Source organism: Xyrauchen texanus, chromosome 3 (genome assembly GCF_025860055.1).
Source record: "Xyrauchen texanus isolate HMW12.3.18 chromosome 3, RBS_HiC_50CHRs, whole genome shotgun sequence".
Lineage (NCBI taxonomy): Eukaryota > Metazoa > Chordata > Actinopteri > Cypriniformes > Catostomidae > Xyrauchen > Xyrauchen texanus.
The window spans coordinates 56,333,965-56,352,095 of NC_068278.1; the positions used below are offsets into that span (position 1 = coordinate 56,333,965).

An 18,131-nucleotide genomic window follows, 5' to 3' on the forward strand; every position below is an offset into this window, starting at 1 on the left:
GAGAGCAAGATCGAGGGTGTAGAGGAGGGGGGGCCGACCAGAGTGAGAATGTTTAATAAATAATATAGCATCAGGAGAAAAGAGATAACATTGTCCCCCTTACTCACACAGAGAATCTGTATCAAGGGTGTCTAGAGTCATTCCCAGATCTAGTTAACAATACTACTGGTATTTCGCCAAATGGTGCTTACACACACATTTAAAACTGGAACTAGAGCTAAAATAATGTGTTTAGGACAGAAACATAGTGACAAAAATATGCAAATGCTTACCGTGTGGTCGTGGTGGTAACAAAACTCAAGAGGGTGGTAGAGTTACCTTCAAATGTCTGCGCCAGTAAACCAGATGTTATTGTTGAGAAATCAAAAGTACATTTTCTGAAGCAACCTCATCATCTTGTGTCACTTCTACTACACTTATGTCTCACGTGTCATTTTGCGTGCTCCAGTGGTCTTGAACCGCAGTCACCAGAGTTCAAAGTCCAACACTCTATCAAGTGAGCTACCACGTTAATCACATTGGAACGAGAGTGTAAATGTAGGTGCATCTGTAATACAAGTGTTAAAATGTATGCTTTTTCAAATTATGCTTTATTGTAAAAGTGCTTTGATATCATAGCATAGCAGTGTGTGAGTAATAGTATGAAAAATATGTGTTAATAAAGTCATAATCTGCCGTTGCAATCGTGATTTGTGTGAAAATGAATGAAACGCACAGTTGTAGCACTTGTAGCGTAAATTTAACCGCGACTAAACACAGAATTTGGCTTGTAAAATTCAGTTTTCAAAAATGTAGTTCTATCAGGAAGACTCGCAGATTGAGTGAAATTTAAGATGACATTTATTTGATAAATATAAAACAGAAATGTTATGTCTTTCTTTGGCGTAAGCCCGTCTAACGGTCTGAAGAAGTTGTACTCGGAACTGTCATTTCCTGCCATAGATAGGTGGCAGGGGCGAGGAGCCAAAGCCCCTGCAGGACGGGACTCAACTGGTGGTGATGGGGTGGTGGAGGTTGCAGTGTTAGCACACTGAAACAGCAATGTGATAGATTGTGAGCAGACTTATAAAGCAATGGCTTACATGTGATTGGCTGGGAGTTACCTAGCTAATGGCGCGATGATGTACAGCTGCTAGTCTTCCCGCTAGGACTACGCTGCGCTTACATTTATAGTAACATTCATTCTATGAGACTAGGTTGGTTGCTCCACAATGAAAGAGAAACTGACAGTAGAAGGCGGCACATTTTATATTTGATGCTCTGTCTTCTGACATAAATCATATGGTGCAATCTAGTCATGTTGAAATTATCGTATTTTCAAGTCCAGCGCACATGATGCGACCACAGTCTTAATTATTCGGTTCAGAGCTGGGGAAGCTACTTTGAAACTGTTGGTCCCCAAGCTACAAGCTACTCATAACTTAAAATAGTTAAACTAGAGTCAAGCTACTCTTTTGAAAAAGTAGTTAGCTACATTGCAAGCTACTAACAAAAAGTAGCTAACTACATTGAAGCTATTTAAAGAAGAACATTTTTTGAGAAATATAACAATCAGATAATATAATTTCTATCAGGAAGACACGCAGGCTTGAGTGAAATTTAAGATGCCATTTATTTGATAAATGTAAAACAGAAAGTAATGAGCCGGTAATCTCTCTTTGGCGTAGGCTCAACTGGTGGTGGTGGGGTGGTGGAGGTTGCCGTGTTAGCACACTGAAACAGCAATGTGATAGATTGTGAGCAGACTTATAAAGCAATGTCTTACATGCGATTGGCTAGGAATTACCCAGCTAATGATGTGATGATGTACAGCTGCTAGTCTTCCCACTAGAACTACGCTGGACTTCCATTTAATTCTGTCATCAGTTCTGATAGCAGAATTCAGTATTAAATTAGATTGACACTCCCTTATTAAAATTAACCATAGTTTTACTACAGTAACCATAGTGGTATCTGTCTTAAAACCATATTAACCACAAATTTAACCATGGTTAGTACATTCAGGGTTACTACAATATAACTATAGTAAATATAGTAGTAGCATTCGCAATACAATGTGACAAATGTATCATTTCGTGACGCTACAGCATAAATGTAGCTTGAAAAAACTACACTACTGTGAAAATAGCTGATCTAATGTCACACTACTGAAAAATGTAATTAAGTTAGTAGTGTCGCTACTCTTAGATAACTACTCCCCAAGACTTGTGGATTTTAACTGTACAGTTTAGTTTATATGCATTTTTTGTATTGTTGATGAAGAGTAACAATAAAGCTTGGCAGAAAATAACAAATTTAGCCGTTTTAAGAAGTGACATGCTTGTGCAACAAAATTGCATTTGCCGTCATTAAATGTGGCCATGTGAGAATGATAAAATAGATAGATAAAGCATCAATTACACACCTAAAGCATTGTTCGCTCTTCATTTTGTTGCATTAGTGCTAAAAAAGCTTCTTTGTCAGTAAGTGAAAAAGAGAAAATTGTATATATAAGTGACTAAAACCACTTGAACGAACATCACATTGGAATTATGACTTCCAACATCGTAAATACAAACTTCCGAGGAGGACTTGAATGCAGCAATAATCCAACAATGCATTAAATTGAGCTTGTGTGCAAAAACTGTTTGTGTTCATGTACTTATGTGTTGCAGACGTTCAAAAGTAATCACCTAAAACGTATTTACACTACATTACAGCTACATTACAAATTACAAATAAAAAGTAGTTACATTTAGCTATGATGAAATCGATTTAGTGTGACAGCATGTAAATGTACTCTAAATACAACTACAATAAATAAAAAATTTAAAAAATAATTTTATTTTTATAACTGAACTGGAGTCATAAACAGTTGTATTTAACTAAAGACATATTTCGAAAGCAAAATGTTTAAACATAAATGCAGTCATAGAAGCGATTACTCTGCAGGACTGCGACCGATCAAAGATTTCTCGCAAAGGCAATTCATCGATCACCAGGGAGCATGTCACATCAAGCGATCCAATACTACCTAATTTTGTCCAACGAATAAATCCATCTTTCGTGATTAAGGAAATTTGTTTCAGAGAGCAAAATCATCAGCAAAATCGTATAGTGTGCACCGGGCATAAGAACAATGACTCTGCTTGTCTTTAAAATTGGCTTTGAAAGTGCCTTTCATTTTCTCTAAAGCACTTTGTAATGACCAGTAAGAAAACAAAAAACAGATAAAAGGACGGTAATACAGGTATAGTGAAATATGTCTCTCATCATGGATCCAAAGTAAACTGGCTGATGTAATGACTGATGAGCTGTTTTTTTTGTTTTTGTTTTTTTAAACAGAGCATTGCGTTGGCTTACTCTGCTTAAAATGAAAGGCTGTATAATGTTGTTTGATATATGCCTCTGTTCGTATCTGTGGGTTTCATGTTCATAACAAGCATTTTGGGTTTCTCATAATCCAGTTTTAAGAAGCTCCACAATATCCTTAAGCTCACATCTGAAGTGACACATGTAAAGGGCAAACGCCATGAGGGAGACATCACAGTCCTCATCAGCATATTATCAACAGAAGTTTAAAGCAATTTTGTAAAGTAACTTGACCGTGCGGATTACCCTTTTAGATTAAAAAGTACATGAAACAGTATTCATGACACATTTAAAGGTAAAGTGATTTTTGGACATTTTACGGAGCGGTTTCCGTACTCCCTGGGTCACATATCTGGTGTGTATGGCCATCACTACGACCACCGTCCACCATTCCATTTTTGCAGCATTTTTGCAGCCCTGCATGCCCAGCTGTGGCACAAACACACCCGGACGGTTTCGATGGACTGCGGGGACGATGTACCTCCTCCCCCCTCCCCGACGATCCTCTGGTGGGTATCAGGAGCCAGGTAAGTGCTTTGATGTCCCTAGACTCAGAATAGCCACAGGGCTCAAGCACCTTCAATGTGGTGCATCAAGCTCTGCCCCGCCGCGAGGCCCCACCTGCTGGTACATCCGACGAGATTGTCCCCTTGATCCCCCTCGCCCGGAGCGATGGCTGGCCCGGACCATCCGACACGGCTACACGATTCAGTTTGCCAGTCGCCCGTTCAGTAGTGTCCACTTCACTTCGGCGAAGGCCGAGAACGCCGCTACCTTGCACGCGGAAATCGATACCCTCCTACAGAAGGGGCGATAGAGTCTATCCTGCCGGCCGAGGTGAAGAGGGGGGTTTTACAGCCCCTACTTCATTGTGAAGGTTATGGAAGTAACCAGGACGTTATCTCATCATTTACACACCCTCATGCCATCCCGGATGTGAGACTTTTTTTTTCTTTTCTAAATACAAACATTTTTAGAGGAATATTTCAATTCTGTAGGTCCATACAATGCAAGAAAATGTAAAGGTCCAAAAAGCACATAAAAGCAGCATAGAAGTACACAATAGACCAATATTTAAGTCCTTTTTTACTCTAAGGCTGTGTCTCATTTGGAAGGATGCGTCCTCCGGAGGTCGCATTTCTCGGCTGCATACATCATCGAGGCTGTCTCATTTCAGAAAAGCGAGTAGGACAATTCGAATGCGATCTTCAAATGCGACTTTGGAGAATGCATAAGGTGTGTCCTTCGTGGGCAATCACAACCCATAATTCTTTGCTTCAACGGAAATGTCTAATAATAAATGATGCCAATTTCCCCGTAAATATGATGTTGAAATGCAAGAAATGTTAATTCCCAAGTTGAAGTACCTCAGTAGTTGGGTGCAGAGTATATAATATGTATAATTATATTAATATATAATTAAAATAAAGTATTAGACTGAAAGTACACCAGTAAAATCTATTTTCTTTTCTCTTTACATCATTATAACTCTCCTAAAATGTACCTCATACATTCTCATCTAGAATTGTGTGTGCAAAACACTAATGGGCTGGGTCAAGTGCAATTTAATTCTGAGGTTCATCTCCGGCACCATCATCATCCTATTAAATAGTCCATTCCCTGTCAAGACAAGCGATATAAACAAATACAGCACACCCATAACAAGTTGGTAGTGTAAATGGACTGTATGCTAATACTTAGTTGGATGTCTGTCATATTTCTATGACAATAACACAATCCTTATACATACCAAATACAAACATTTTACCCTCTCCATCTTCTTCCAACCGGCCCTTTTGCAGTGACTTAAAGATCTCTCAATGACAACAGGTGGACAATTAACAATACATATTAGATCATAAATACAACTGTAAATATAAACATAATAATAAAAATAAACCAGGACCTAAAGATATTTTAATATAAATCTCATAAATATTTCTGTAATAAAACAGCTACAGCAGTGATTGTAATGAATATAATTTGAAGTTCCACTATATTATCAGAGTTTCGTAACTTTATTACCACCTGCTGGTGAAATCTCCAAACTGCAAATGCAGGAACTGAGTTTAGACTTTGCGCTGAAAACAGACGTGCTCTTGAAATGTCTTAGCGCAATGACCTATTTCTCAAGAAAATAGTCTATTGTGCTTTGCGCCACTTCATTAACATCCAGTACACCCACAGTTTGTGCACACACACCCACAGATAGTGCAAACACTACGCCCACTTGTCATTTGAGTGCTCACGAAAATAGAGCCCGGTATATTTGATAAATGTTTATATCATATTATTTGAAATTTATTATTTATTGAAACCAGAAGTCCTCATGCATGACTCCATATTCTGTCTGTTGCGATGTCTGAAATATTTTTGCATGCTCAAAGCCTAGTGTGACCGGGACTTTAAGGGGAATTAACCAGTCTTATTACTAGTAACTGAAGCCTTGTCTGACTTCCTCACCTGACTCCAAAAATTTTTAGATTTTCAATCATCTCCATATATGTTTGATAGAAAATACACAAAGAGAGAAAGAGCCTTCTCTATTGTGCCCATAGTGTGAACACAAATAAAATAATGCTAAATTATACAAGGAGATGTGATTAGGTGACATGGGACTGAAACGTCTGACAGAGGATACGATAAAAGAGCGCAATAATTGGGTGTTTCTTCAAATTTGGGCACTTTTAGCACAATGGACTTCTATAGCGAAAAGTCTTGTTTAAAAATTTTTCACAATCTCACAAGTTTATTTCATTTGCATAGAATTCTGTGGTGAATATGACGCTGATGAAAATGAAATTTTCTATGTTTTTGAAAGACCTTTGTCTAGCTAAGGCTAATTTAATAGCTAACATTTAATGTATCCTAAATATGGTGGGTTTGGGTGGTTTATGAGGACATTTTTTTAGGTTACAAACTGGTAATTACAAGGGTATTATGCTATAAATGTGGTTTATGAGGATATTTCTAGTGTCCCCATAATTCAAATCGCTTAAAAAAAACATACTAAACGATGTTTTTTTGAAAATGTAAAAATGCAGAAAGTTTTTTGTGAGGGTTACATTTAGGGTTAGGTTTAGGGGATAGAATCTATAATGCATACAGTATAAAAATCATTATGACTATGGAGAGTCCTCATAAGGATAGCGGCACCAACGTGTGTGTGTGTGTGTGTATGTTAGCGAGCACCTACGAAGGCCGAAACGGTACACGTTTGTCTTCCCAGTGGCGATGTTTTTACACACCACATCAGGTACTCATTTTAGGCTGAGTTGACCTAGGGGAGGCCCGGGACCGGTTCAGATAATCGTCACTGGTGTGGGCCATGAGCGGGAATCGAACTCGGGTCGCCAGTTTCGTAGCGCAGCGCGCTAACCACTACACTACCGCTCCACACAATAGGTGCTCGCTAACAGCACTTGCCCCTACAGTCTGTTAAGGCTAAATGGGGGATCTTTGTCTTTGTTGTGTGTGTGTGTGTGTGTGTGTGCATGAGAGAGGGAGGGAGAGGGATAGGGTGAGCTCTGTGACCGAACTTTTCAATGCAGAAATAATGCAAAAACAACTAATGATGGATAAAAATAACCATGATGTAAATTGCACAACACATACCTTCCGTGTGTCGGATAATGTTTATTTAAAGCATAACCTCTGACTGGAACACGCATTCTGTACCACGCAGGGACATTTTGCATAAGCGTGACATAAACAATACTCGAAAATTTGTAACGGTTGAAAAATCTTTACAGGTATATCATTTTCATTATGTTTTGATTTGTGCAAAATCCCAGAACATTCTGACCAATAAGGGGACAGCTATTTACTTTCATTGACACAGTTTTGGTCCATTTGAAATGCTGCCTTTCGAACCAAACCAACAGGAAATTGCAATATTGTAACAATCTAAAGGACAACAATTTAAATTTAACATGAAATTGTCAGAATTTGAAGAAACACCCAATTATGTTGACCTATCAAAGCCAATGTACTTTATATCTCCAACTAACTGGGCTAACTGGACAATGCTAACCATCCAAACTTTGACCCCCTGACCAACAATACCTTAAAATGCTACGTAGGTAGACAGCTCACTAGGCTTTGAGAGAGAGTTTTCAGAGTGGAGAAAGCTGTGAGAAGAGTGGGGTTAAACGGATTGCATGCACAACTTTTAAGAGAAAAAACTTTTAAAGATGAAACTTTATTTATAGAGGAAGTGCCCGAGGATACAGTGAAATCCATTACACAACACAAAACAGAGAGAGGAGAATCAAACCCACAGCCTGCCTCTATCTCTCTCTCTCACACCACACAAAATAACCTCGGAAACACCAGCAAATAAATTAAACTGCCACACTGATAGCTCACAATTACACACATTCGTGTCAGCTGTCAGTTTTGTTGAGACGATCAAACCTTACGCTCTTAAAAAAATCTCACTACCAATTTTCATTATGTCCGCTGTGACAGTAATTGAAACCGTTGAAAATGCCATGTTTCAATGGTTAATTAAGGACAGGAGGAAAAAACAAGAACATTTCCATCGTTATAGAGCTCAACAATCTTGTTCTGGAAGCAAAATCTATTATATTTTTTCCATAGAGGAATTGTTTTTTAACATTAAATTACAAACCTTTAAAGACAGACCTACTGTGAGCTCTGAGGTTGTTAATCAATGGTACATGCTTCTGTTGAAGCCATAGTCCGCATTCTTTCAACTTCATTTTTAAAACAAATTGAGTTTAATACAGGAACTCCTGGTGGAAAACTAAACTACCCATGTTCGTAACGGAAAACAATCCACCACTTGGAGGAATGCGGCAAACAAACCATGGCAAAAGAGCCCTGCAGTGAATCAGTCTTCCTATTTCTTAATATTCTTATTCTTTCTGAATAACTTAAAATAAATGGCTTCTATTCTTATATTACATCATTTTAATTCAGTTAGGTTAACCTTAGCTCCAACCTAACCCTAACATTACTGTAACAGTACAAGGATGGGCAAGGAGGAGGTGGGAACCGTCTGAACAGTAAACATAAACTTTAATGATATAAATGAACTTAGAACAACATAAAACATAAGTACACAGACACACATGCGCCTCCTGCTGCCCCTTATCTTGCTATCCCGCTGATCAGCTGTTTCAGCGCCGGCCGTGCTCCATCATGGCCCGGCCACACCCTCCCCCTCGTCACATCCTGGTCCACCCCGCCTCCTGTGTACCTGGGGGCCGAGGGGAGGCATGGGGCGAGGGAAAGGGCAAGCGGAGACTCACAGAGAGAGAGAGAGAGAGGAGAATTTTCTCGCTGTCTCCGGGACATGCTGTCGCCTGGTCCTCAACCGCTCCTCCGCCCTCTGGCTAACGCCAGCTCGCTCCTCCCCCAGTGGACGGCAGCGAGTCGTCCGGCCCCTGGCAGATGGCCACGGCTGCTCCCCTGGCGGATGGCAGCGGCGAGGACCCTGCGACACCGCATCCCTCTTCCCTCCCTGGTTTCGGCACCACTGTAAGAGTACAAGGATGGGCAAGGAGGAGGCGGGAAATGGCTAAACAGTAAGCATAAACTTTAATGATATAAATTAACTTAAAACAGCATAAAATTTAAGGACACAGACACACATGCAACGCGGACGCATGCGTCTCTCTCTCTCGAACTGGTGCCTCCGGCTGCCCCTTATCTCGCTCTCCCGCTGATCAGCTGATTCAGCGCCCGGCCGCGCCCTCCTCCTCATCACAATTACTTGATGGGACAGTTTATTGCCTCATTAAAGACATTAAGTGCACAGTCTTGTACCTTTTGTTTTTTTTGTCTGATTTTAAAGTACTTTTCTTGCTTCAAATCAAAGTTTGTAATGTTGTGATTCACCTCGGAGATGGTTGGATTGGTTCATGGTTTAGAACTGTTTTATGAAGAACTTTATGAAATCCTCATGAGTGAAAAAATTAGTGGATGACAAAAAAAATATCAATTTTCAATAAGCACCAAAAAGCATGAAACCCCATTTGACTTCCACAGTGTGACGTATTTCTAGGTGAAATAAAATATTAAACAAGAAAAAATGTGAGTTTATCCAACAGGATTTCATTGACTCGTGAAAAGTGGGCGTGTCTTTACCAGAATGGAGTCCATTAGTGCAGTACACTGTGGCTTTAGTGTGTGTGTGTGTGTGTGTGTGATTGTTCACTCACTCTGTAGACAGAGTCCATCAGTGCAGTTCTGGGACTGTATTGTGATTCCCTCACAGTCTTTTCCTCCGTTTTGCGGTGCAGGGGCGTTACATTCTCTCTTCCTCCACTGAGTGCACTCTGTGTTACACAGCGACCATTTGTTCCAGTCGGCCCACTCCCCGTCAACTGCAAACAACATAGAGAAATAGAAACAACATTAATAACTATAAACAATATAGTACAAAAGTTTTATGCAATTTGATAGGATCTGGTAGGATGAATGCTGTTTTTTTTTTAAAGGAAAACAGCAAATTCAATTTGATGTGAATGAAAACGAGGCTGTGAGGTATAGAATGACAGTATAAAAGGTTCAGAGTCTTTTGCCCCCTGGAAATGTTTTTTAAAGACGTATTTCATTGGTTTGCAACACTACAAGCCATTTGCAAAGTCTGTATGCCTATCCCTTATAGCCTTATTTTGATCAATGTCAAATTAAATATGGTGCAAATGTGACCCTAAGTTACCTTTTCAACTCAATGTACTACCCGCTCTCTGACCCTAAGAGTTAAACAGGCTGTTTTTGTTCCTGTACCTTTAAGACTTATCTGTACATGACCTCGGTGATGATTGGCTAACTTCCTAGCACTGGTGAAGTTCACACTAGAGATCTTGTAATTGATCGAAAAACAAAATCCTCAATATCGATGATTAACTTTTGTGATTTTGAGTACATTTTGATATTTAGCCTATGTTATACATCTCGACGATCGGATAAGGTTTGTCTATCTAAAAATGCTAGCAGTTCAGCAAAGATACACACACAAGTAGCTAACTGAATCACAGTCCAGAAATCAGCCAGTTAGGAAGTATTAGCTGGTTAGCGGCTAATTAGCCCTGCTGTTATGTAAACCAGTAATGAGGCTAGGTAGCCGCTAGCAAGCTATTTGTCTAATATGATATTGTTGTGTACCAAACAAGACAGTACTGACAATACAATTCAACTATTGAATTCGACTGAACACACCAGCAACTCTGAAATCAACACCATTGCTGTTTAAATTGTACCATTCAATTAAATGTATTACCATATTGCTAACATGTCTGCTAATGTTTTGACATGCAAGAAATTCTTTCAGCGGACTACAGCAATTCCGTATGTTTTACGTACAGGTAACGAAGCTGACACGCGTCTGGCCAAAATACAGTTAATAAACTGTAAATAAACTGGTTAAAAACAATTATTCACTTACAGTATATTTAGCATTACGAACTCAAACATTAGTAAATCAAACATTCAGACTGTGCATGTAAATGAAAGAGTTCGCATAAATGATTCACTGATTCACTTGAGCCGCTCAGCCTTAAAGGGACTTTGCCAGAAGTCGCGTTCTTATATTTTTAAATGAAATATTTAGTGAATTGCTGCAGTTTACCACCATATTTTGACATATTTATATACATTTACAAACAATACATTTACATAACTATAAACATTTTCAATTAGAAATTTTGTTTTCTAATTTTATTAGTTTATATTTAGATTTAAATTATGTGTTGTCACCCTGATTGTTAATGTTATCGCTGGCCAAATATGCCACCCTATATAAATATTAAGTTTAATTAGAATTAGAACTTCTAATAGAGCACAACTGTCTGTAAAACTGCCATTTATTTATTCCATAAACTAAATGGTTATCAATGATAACAAATTTTAAAGACAGACCTACCGTGAGCTCCGAGGTTGTTCATCGATGGTATATGCTTCTGTTGAAGCCATCTGTGATCCGTTTAAAAATTGTGTTTGATAGCGGAATTCATGGTAAACAACTACGTTACCCATGGTGCAGCAGAGAAAAATCTGCCAACGAAACCTGCGAAAGGTGCCTCAGAGGACCACACGCTCCCATGACACACTGTGAATGACGTAATCCAGTCGGTCTGCCTTCACCCTTAAACTACTTACAGTATATATTTGTACATATCGGGATATTTTAAAATAAACCTTAAAAAAAATGTCTATACTTCTAATCAAGATACTTAAATCAATAGTTTTATATATTCCCAACATTTTTTATTCAATGACATCATTTGCAATGCTTCATGGGATTGTAGTTTGTGCCCTCATGAAAGGTGGTAAATAAACAACCTTGTACCTTTGTCTTAATGTCCGATTTTTAAATACTTTTTAAATAAATACTTTTAAATAACGCAGTGATTCCCCTCAGAGCTGGTTGTTTGGTTCATGGCTCACAATTCTTTTATGAAGGATTTCATTAAAAGTATATGGAAGAAATCAGTGGCGGCTGCTGGTCTTTCAAAGAGGGGAAGCTCATTTTCGGCCTACATTATAAACTTATTTACCCTATTTTTTGCACTAAATCAATCTTAGGTGTTGATCTGCCCTGCTGTTTAATTCTAATTTTTTCCTCGTAAGGAAGACTTTCAAATGGCTTCGCCAAAATCAGGTCGACAATATTAGCACCGTCTGCCATCGCTGCGCAGTTTCACCCGCACGACGCTAGCCTAGCCTACTGTATGAATGAATGAATGAACGAACGTAACGCAGCTCTAAAACTAAAATATATTAAACTTGGTAAAACTGAAACAAGGAATGTGGTGTATAATTGTGTGAAATGTATTATGCCAATTGACTAGCAATTTCGCCAAACAAATATAAAGAAATAGGTTGCAGCAGTTTGTCTTTCAACTACACTTGAGAAATCCACGATGGGACTGAGCGCGAAATAGCTTCAGTGACTTCTTATAGTACAGATTCGCTGTCAATCAAAAGGAGATGCAGTCTTTCGACAGATCCTCCAATCATCACGCTGAAGCCCGAGTCCGGGCCAGCCCACTCCTCATTCACCCCCAGAGACGCTGAGCGTCCGTGGGCGGGACATAATCGCAGCATTTATCCAATGACCGTCTATTTTCGGAGCACTGAAAAAACTGTTCAGAGCAGCCCCGTTGAAGTCAATGGACGCTCGGCTTCAACAGGGAAATGCACTGATGCTACGGGAATGTATGAGAAGTAAATCGAGTCAGCCGACCTGCTATATGTAATGTAGCTGATTCTGAACGAACTCGTCTTCGAGATGAACGTGTTCTAACGCATTTTTAGTCAATAAATTGTTTACACAATAGTACATATTTGACCATTATTTTTTTGACATTATAGGGGAAGCTGAGCTTCCCTTGCAGTCTTAAAGAAATCCCCACTGGAAGAAATAAATGGGGAAAATACTTCCGAAAAACAAGCCGGCTAAAAAAAGTGAGCGGCCACTTTTGCCATCTTTTGCACAGTTAAATAATACCATCTGATTGGTATGTATTTAAAAATATTTTCTTTCTCAAATAGCTTCAATAGCTTTGTACTTTTTCTTATAAATTCTTTTTAATGTAGCTAGCGTTTTTAAAAGAGTAGGTTTACATGGTTGTGGAGGGGTTGGGTAGCTCAGCGAGTATTGACGCTGATTATCACCCCTGGAGTCGTAAGTTCGAATCCAGGGCGTGCTGAGTGACTCCAGCCAGGTCTCTTAAGCAACCAAATTGGCCCGGTTGCTAGGGAGGGTAGAATCACATGGGGTAACCTCCTCGTGGTCTCAATAAGTGGTTCTCGCTCTCAATGGGGCGTGTTGGTAAGTTGTGCGTGGATCGCGGAGGGTAGCATGGGCCTCCACATGCGGAGTCTCCGCAGTGTCATGCACAACGAGCCACGTGATAAAATGCATGGATTGACTGTCTCGGATTGACTGAGACTTATCCTCCACCACCCGGATTGAGGTGAGTAACCACACCACCACGAGAACCTACTAAGTATATATATCTACGTACTGTAGTACACTGAAATCTTATTGCATAAAAGAAAAAAAAAATACTATTTTCCACAACGTACCCCTCTGTCAGAGTTTAATCCATCGCTCTGCTCTAGTTTATTCTGGTCTGGATTCTCAGCCTCTCTCTCAAATCTATATTACAGAGACTAATTTCACAGGCGAGAGGTTATGCTAAATGGGTCAGTCATTAGCGTGCAAGTGTGGCATCTCTCCTGCTGGGTGAAGATACTTTAATCTCACCTGTTACAGAGTAACCTCACTCTCACCAGCGGGAGGGAATGAGGAATGAAAATGTGCTCGGCCCTTAAGGGCCTTTAGGGGCCAAAGTTTAGGGGGAGGCATCTGATTTTAAAGCTCAACTCTTGGGCTGAGGGAAAAATGCATTTGTCTGATGATATCAAGAAACAAAGAAGTCAAACTGTACTGTAAATGTATCAAGTTTTTATGAAAGAATATAAAGTCTTAAATTTTCCTTCTTTCCATTTATAAAAGGGAATTCATCCGTTGTAAGGCACTTTGAAATAAAAATGTCTGCCAAATGAATAAATGTAAGTACAGGGAAATAATCTGGGCCTAATTTTTGTTCAAGAATCAACCTTATGGTACGCTTATGTCCTGTCAGAATTACCCTAATTAGTTTACAAGAAGTGGAGAAAACATTGACTTTGTTTTGTTAAATATTACAAGGTTGAAACTTGGAACAGCAAGTTTCAAACATCAGTTGGTGATATCATCATCAACTCATGTTTATAGACAGGGCCGCCACTGGCCAAATTGACGCCCTACGCAGAGTTCTGGGGGGTAGGGGTTTGCGTAATATGAGCGTGAAGCGATCGTCTGTGTTCCGCAACTGCTTTCAGGTCCTTGAATAACGTATAACGTGAGTGTAAGGGTAGCCGGTGGACTTTCTGGTGCCCTCCTAGGGTAAGATGGTACCCTCCTAGGGAGTTGGTGCCCTAAGCAGACTGCGTAGTATGCATATAGGAAGCGGCGGTACTGTTTACAGAGCACAAAATGAAATATGTTGACACGACAATAACGTTAAATCTCATCGGCTTTGTGTCATGATGTCAAGTCACATATTGCACAAGAATAACCATGATGTTATTGGTGTGATTGGGGGCGGCTGTGGCTCAGGTGGTAGATCGGGTCGGCTGCTAATCGCAGGGTTGGCGGTTCGATTCCTGGCCCACATGACTCCACATGCCGAAGTGTCCTTGGGCAAGACACTGAACCCCAATCGAAAATGTCCTTTAAAACGAGTCAGTATTTTGTCATGTCATCATATTCATTCATTTTACTCCATTTTAATCTGACTAAAATGGCATATCATATCTTTTAGTTGATGATAATGTACAAAATGACAAAAACTAGTGTAAAACTGTAACAGATCAAACTTTAATCAAATGTTCAAACATATAAAAAAAAATTTAATAACACTTTCTTAATTTAAACATGTATCAAACATTCAACATATTGATCTCCTGAAGTAATAGCTTCAGTGTAATGGATATACTGAAGTACTTGTAGGATATCAGATGTTAAATATATCCAAAGTTTGTCGGAGTTGCAGAAACTTGATGGCGTGTCTGATTAAAACACGGGACAAATACCAGTCCTTTGCTCCCTTTTATTTTAAGTTCAGGATGATTAAGCCTTGGGTAATTCACATGACATGAAGTTCATACATTCACATGGAGCTGATTCACACGATGTAAATGGACAGGTGTTAACGGATGGATAGGATGAACAGGATGTACAAGATGGTCTTATGTCACTACAAACAATACAATAAAAGGAAATCAAACTCATATCCTCAATCCAAACAATTCTAATAAACAAATTCAAACAATACAATTGGCAAAACAAACTTACTTAACGCATCCTAAGGAAAGGACTCAAAGGACATGGTTGGGTGTCCATTCAAACATCCACACCTCACCAATGCCAAAGAAACAAAGGAAGGAAGTGAGGTCTACTTATAGATCTCGACCAAGGGGTGTATGGGTAATGTAGTGCACTAAATTTAGTAGTGTAGTTTGCTTGGAATTGTGGGATATGGAGTACAAATATATATATGGGAAAAAAAGGGAAAAAATTAAAGAAAAGGGCCAAATTCGCAACAGTACTAGATACTCTTTAGACGAATTCTGATTTATTCTTTAGAAATTTATTAATGTATACATTATTGTATTAATCAGTTTAGGATATTGCATTTCGTATAGCGTGTTTTTTTTTGCTATGTTTTTTTAATTGGGAGTTTTCACAACACAAGTTACGCAACACAAATTATGCATATTCTGACTTTTTGTTCAAGTTCACCTGTTCATTCGCTTTATTGTCTGTGCAGATGTAAGGTTTAATATTACATATATGTTGTGGATAAAGTGATTAATCTCATGTATAAATAGGATGTATTTGAGTGAGGTAATTAACCCGTTTTAAATCAGGGAAAATCGACAAAATACTAGATTATTGGATTAGATTAATACATATTTAATATCTTCTATAAACAGATTTTTATATCTTGCACTTTTAATATTTTGCAGTTTTATACTTTTCTTCTCAACAGTATGCTTTAATACAAATGTTTAATTATTGACACGATGCATGTTTTTCTTCTCGTATTCGTTATTTATTTGGAAAAATAAACTTTCATCAACTAACGATTTTATAAGTGATTTTGTTGATAAAATTAACTCTGGTCATACAGCTTTGAAACCACATGAGGGGGAGTATATAATGACAGAATTTCATTTTTTATTGAAATAATTCTTTCAATTTAGTGAGTGAACTACATCTACACATATTACTATTTTAAACACTGATGAGCCAAAACATTATGACCACCTGCCTAATACGCTGTTGGTCCTCCACGTGCCACCAAAACAGCACCGATCTGATGAAGAATGGACTCTACACGACCCCTGAAGATGTCCTGTGGTATCTGGCATCAAGACATTAGCAGCAGGTCCTGTAAGGTTCAAATCCTGTAAGGTGGAGCCGCTGTGGTCCAGCAGATCCCACAGATGCTCAATCGGATTAAGATCTGGGGAATTTCGAGGCCAGAGCAACACCTTGAACTCTTCATCATGTTTCATTAAACCATTCCTGAACAATGTGTGCAGTGTGGCAGGGTGCATAATCCTGCTGAAAGAGGCCACTGCCATCAGGGAATACCATTGCCATGAAGGGGTGTACCTGGTCTGCAATGATGTTTAGGTAAGTGGTATATGTCAATTTGACATCCACATAAATTGGCCAGACCCAGGGTTTCCCAGCAGAACATTCCCCAAAGAATCACACTCCCTCCACCAGCTTGTCAACTTGTGACTTGTGCCACAGTAGACCTTCTGTCGGTTCAGACCAGATAGGATAGCCTTAATTTCCCTCGCACATCGATGAGCCTTTGGCGCCCAACACCCTGTTAACGGTTTGTCCCTCCTCGGACCACTGTCGGTAGGTACTCACCACTGATGAACGGGAGCACCCCACAAGCCTTGCCGTTTCAGAGATGCTCTGACCCAGTCGTCTGACCATAACAATTTGACTTTTGTCAAAGTCGCTCTGGTCTTTACTCCTGCCCATTTCTCCTGCATTCAACACGTTGACTACGACAACTGATTGTTTTCTAACCATCTAATTTATCCAGACCCTGATATGTAGCCTTGTTAGGAGATTATCAACGTTATTCACTTCACCTGTGAGTGGTCATAATGTTTTGGCTCATCAATGAACGTAATATAAGTCGATGTTACCTGGTGTGATTTCTTAGTTTTGTAGTACTTTGCATGTAAATAAAGAAATTAATTTAATGTTCCTCAATCAAAGTATACCTGTACAGATTGAGGTGCAGGTGAGTTTTTGAATGGCCTGTCCATCACACGGTGATCCTCCGTTTAAAGGTGCAGGATTGGTGCAGCTACGGGTCCTTTTCTGAAGGCCCCGCCCACAGCGGCTGTTACACGCTGACCATTCCGTCCATGTTGACCAGCCTCCATTCACTATGGCAACACACAAAAACACAGTCATTAGGGTCATAAAACCTACACTTTTAAAAATAAATGTTCATCCATATTTGGAGCACTTAATGTTCACCAAACATTCCCTCATTTTTACTGTTTCATTACAGGGTCGTTTGCTATTTGAGCTGGCGGTGACCATCGGCAATGTAACAAAGTTGAGTTCAGTTTGGGAGCGAAGACAGCGGAGCATGCTGTACATGATGTGCCAATAATAAAGGGTAACCAGCAGTATGAATGCCTACTACTGACCAACAGTGCACTGACTTGCTGTGCAGCTTTCAGATCTGTGTATAGGGTTTCTGGGTTCTTTAAAGCAGCATTACATACAGTAAATGGTTTTCTAAGAGGATACAAAACTCTTTGCAGAACTTAAAGCCAACATGAAATGGCATTTGAAACCCATTTAACAGCCATAATGTGATGTTTTTCTGAGTGAAACAGAATATTAAATTAGGGAGTCAGTTCTTGATTTCTTCCATCTAGAATTGACTGGATTGAGATGTGGAGGATAAAGGTCATATTCACCTTTGAGAGCATCTCGACAAAGACAAAGACTTTCATATCTTTGGATAGATACAGGTATAAAATAGATGGATATATACTTTAAATTGAGAGAGACCGAAAGCTAGAGAAAAAGAAAGGAACTGTGCTGTGAGCAGCTGTGTTTGGTATGTGTGAGTTGATATTCCAGCGGACGGATCCTTTTACCTTCACACACACACACGCGCACACGCACACGCACACACACACAC

The 18,131-nt window shown here is 39.3% G+C and overlaps 1 protein-coding gene across 1 annotated transcript in view; it reads right to left on the minus strand.

Annotated features, from left to right (window-relative positions):
* Positions 1–18,131, minus strand: part of LOC127622940 (netrin receptor UNC5C-like) — a 189,098-nt gene that overhangs the window by 48,353 nt on the left and 122,614 nt on the right. The window contains exons 6-7 of the mRNA XM_052097134.1: positions 17,191–17,358; positions 9,540–9,704 (exon numbers count right to left, since the gene is read on the minus strand). Of these exons, the coding sequence (XP_051953094.1) occupies positions 9,540–9,704; positions 17,191–17,358 (333 nt within the window). The remainder of the gene's footprint in view (positions 1–9,539; positions 9,705–17,190; positions 17,359–18,131) is intronic.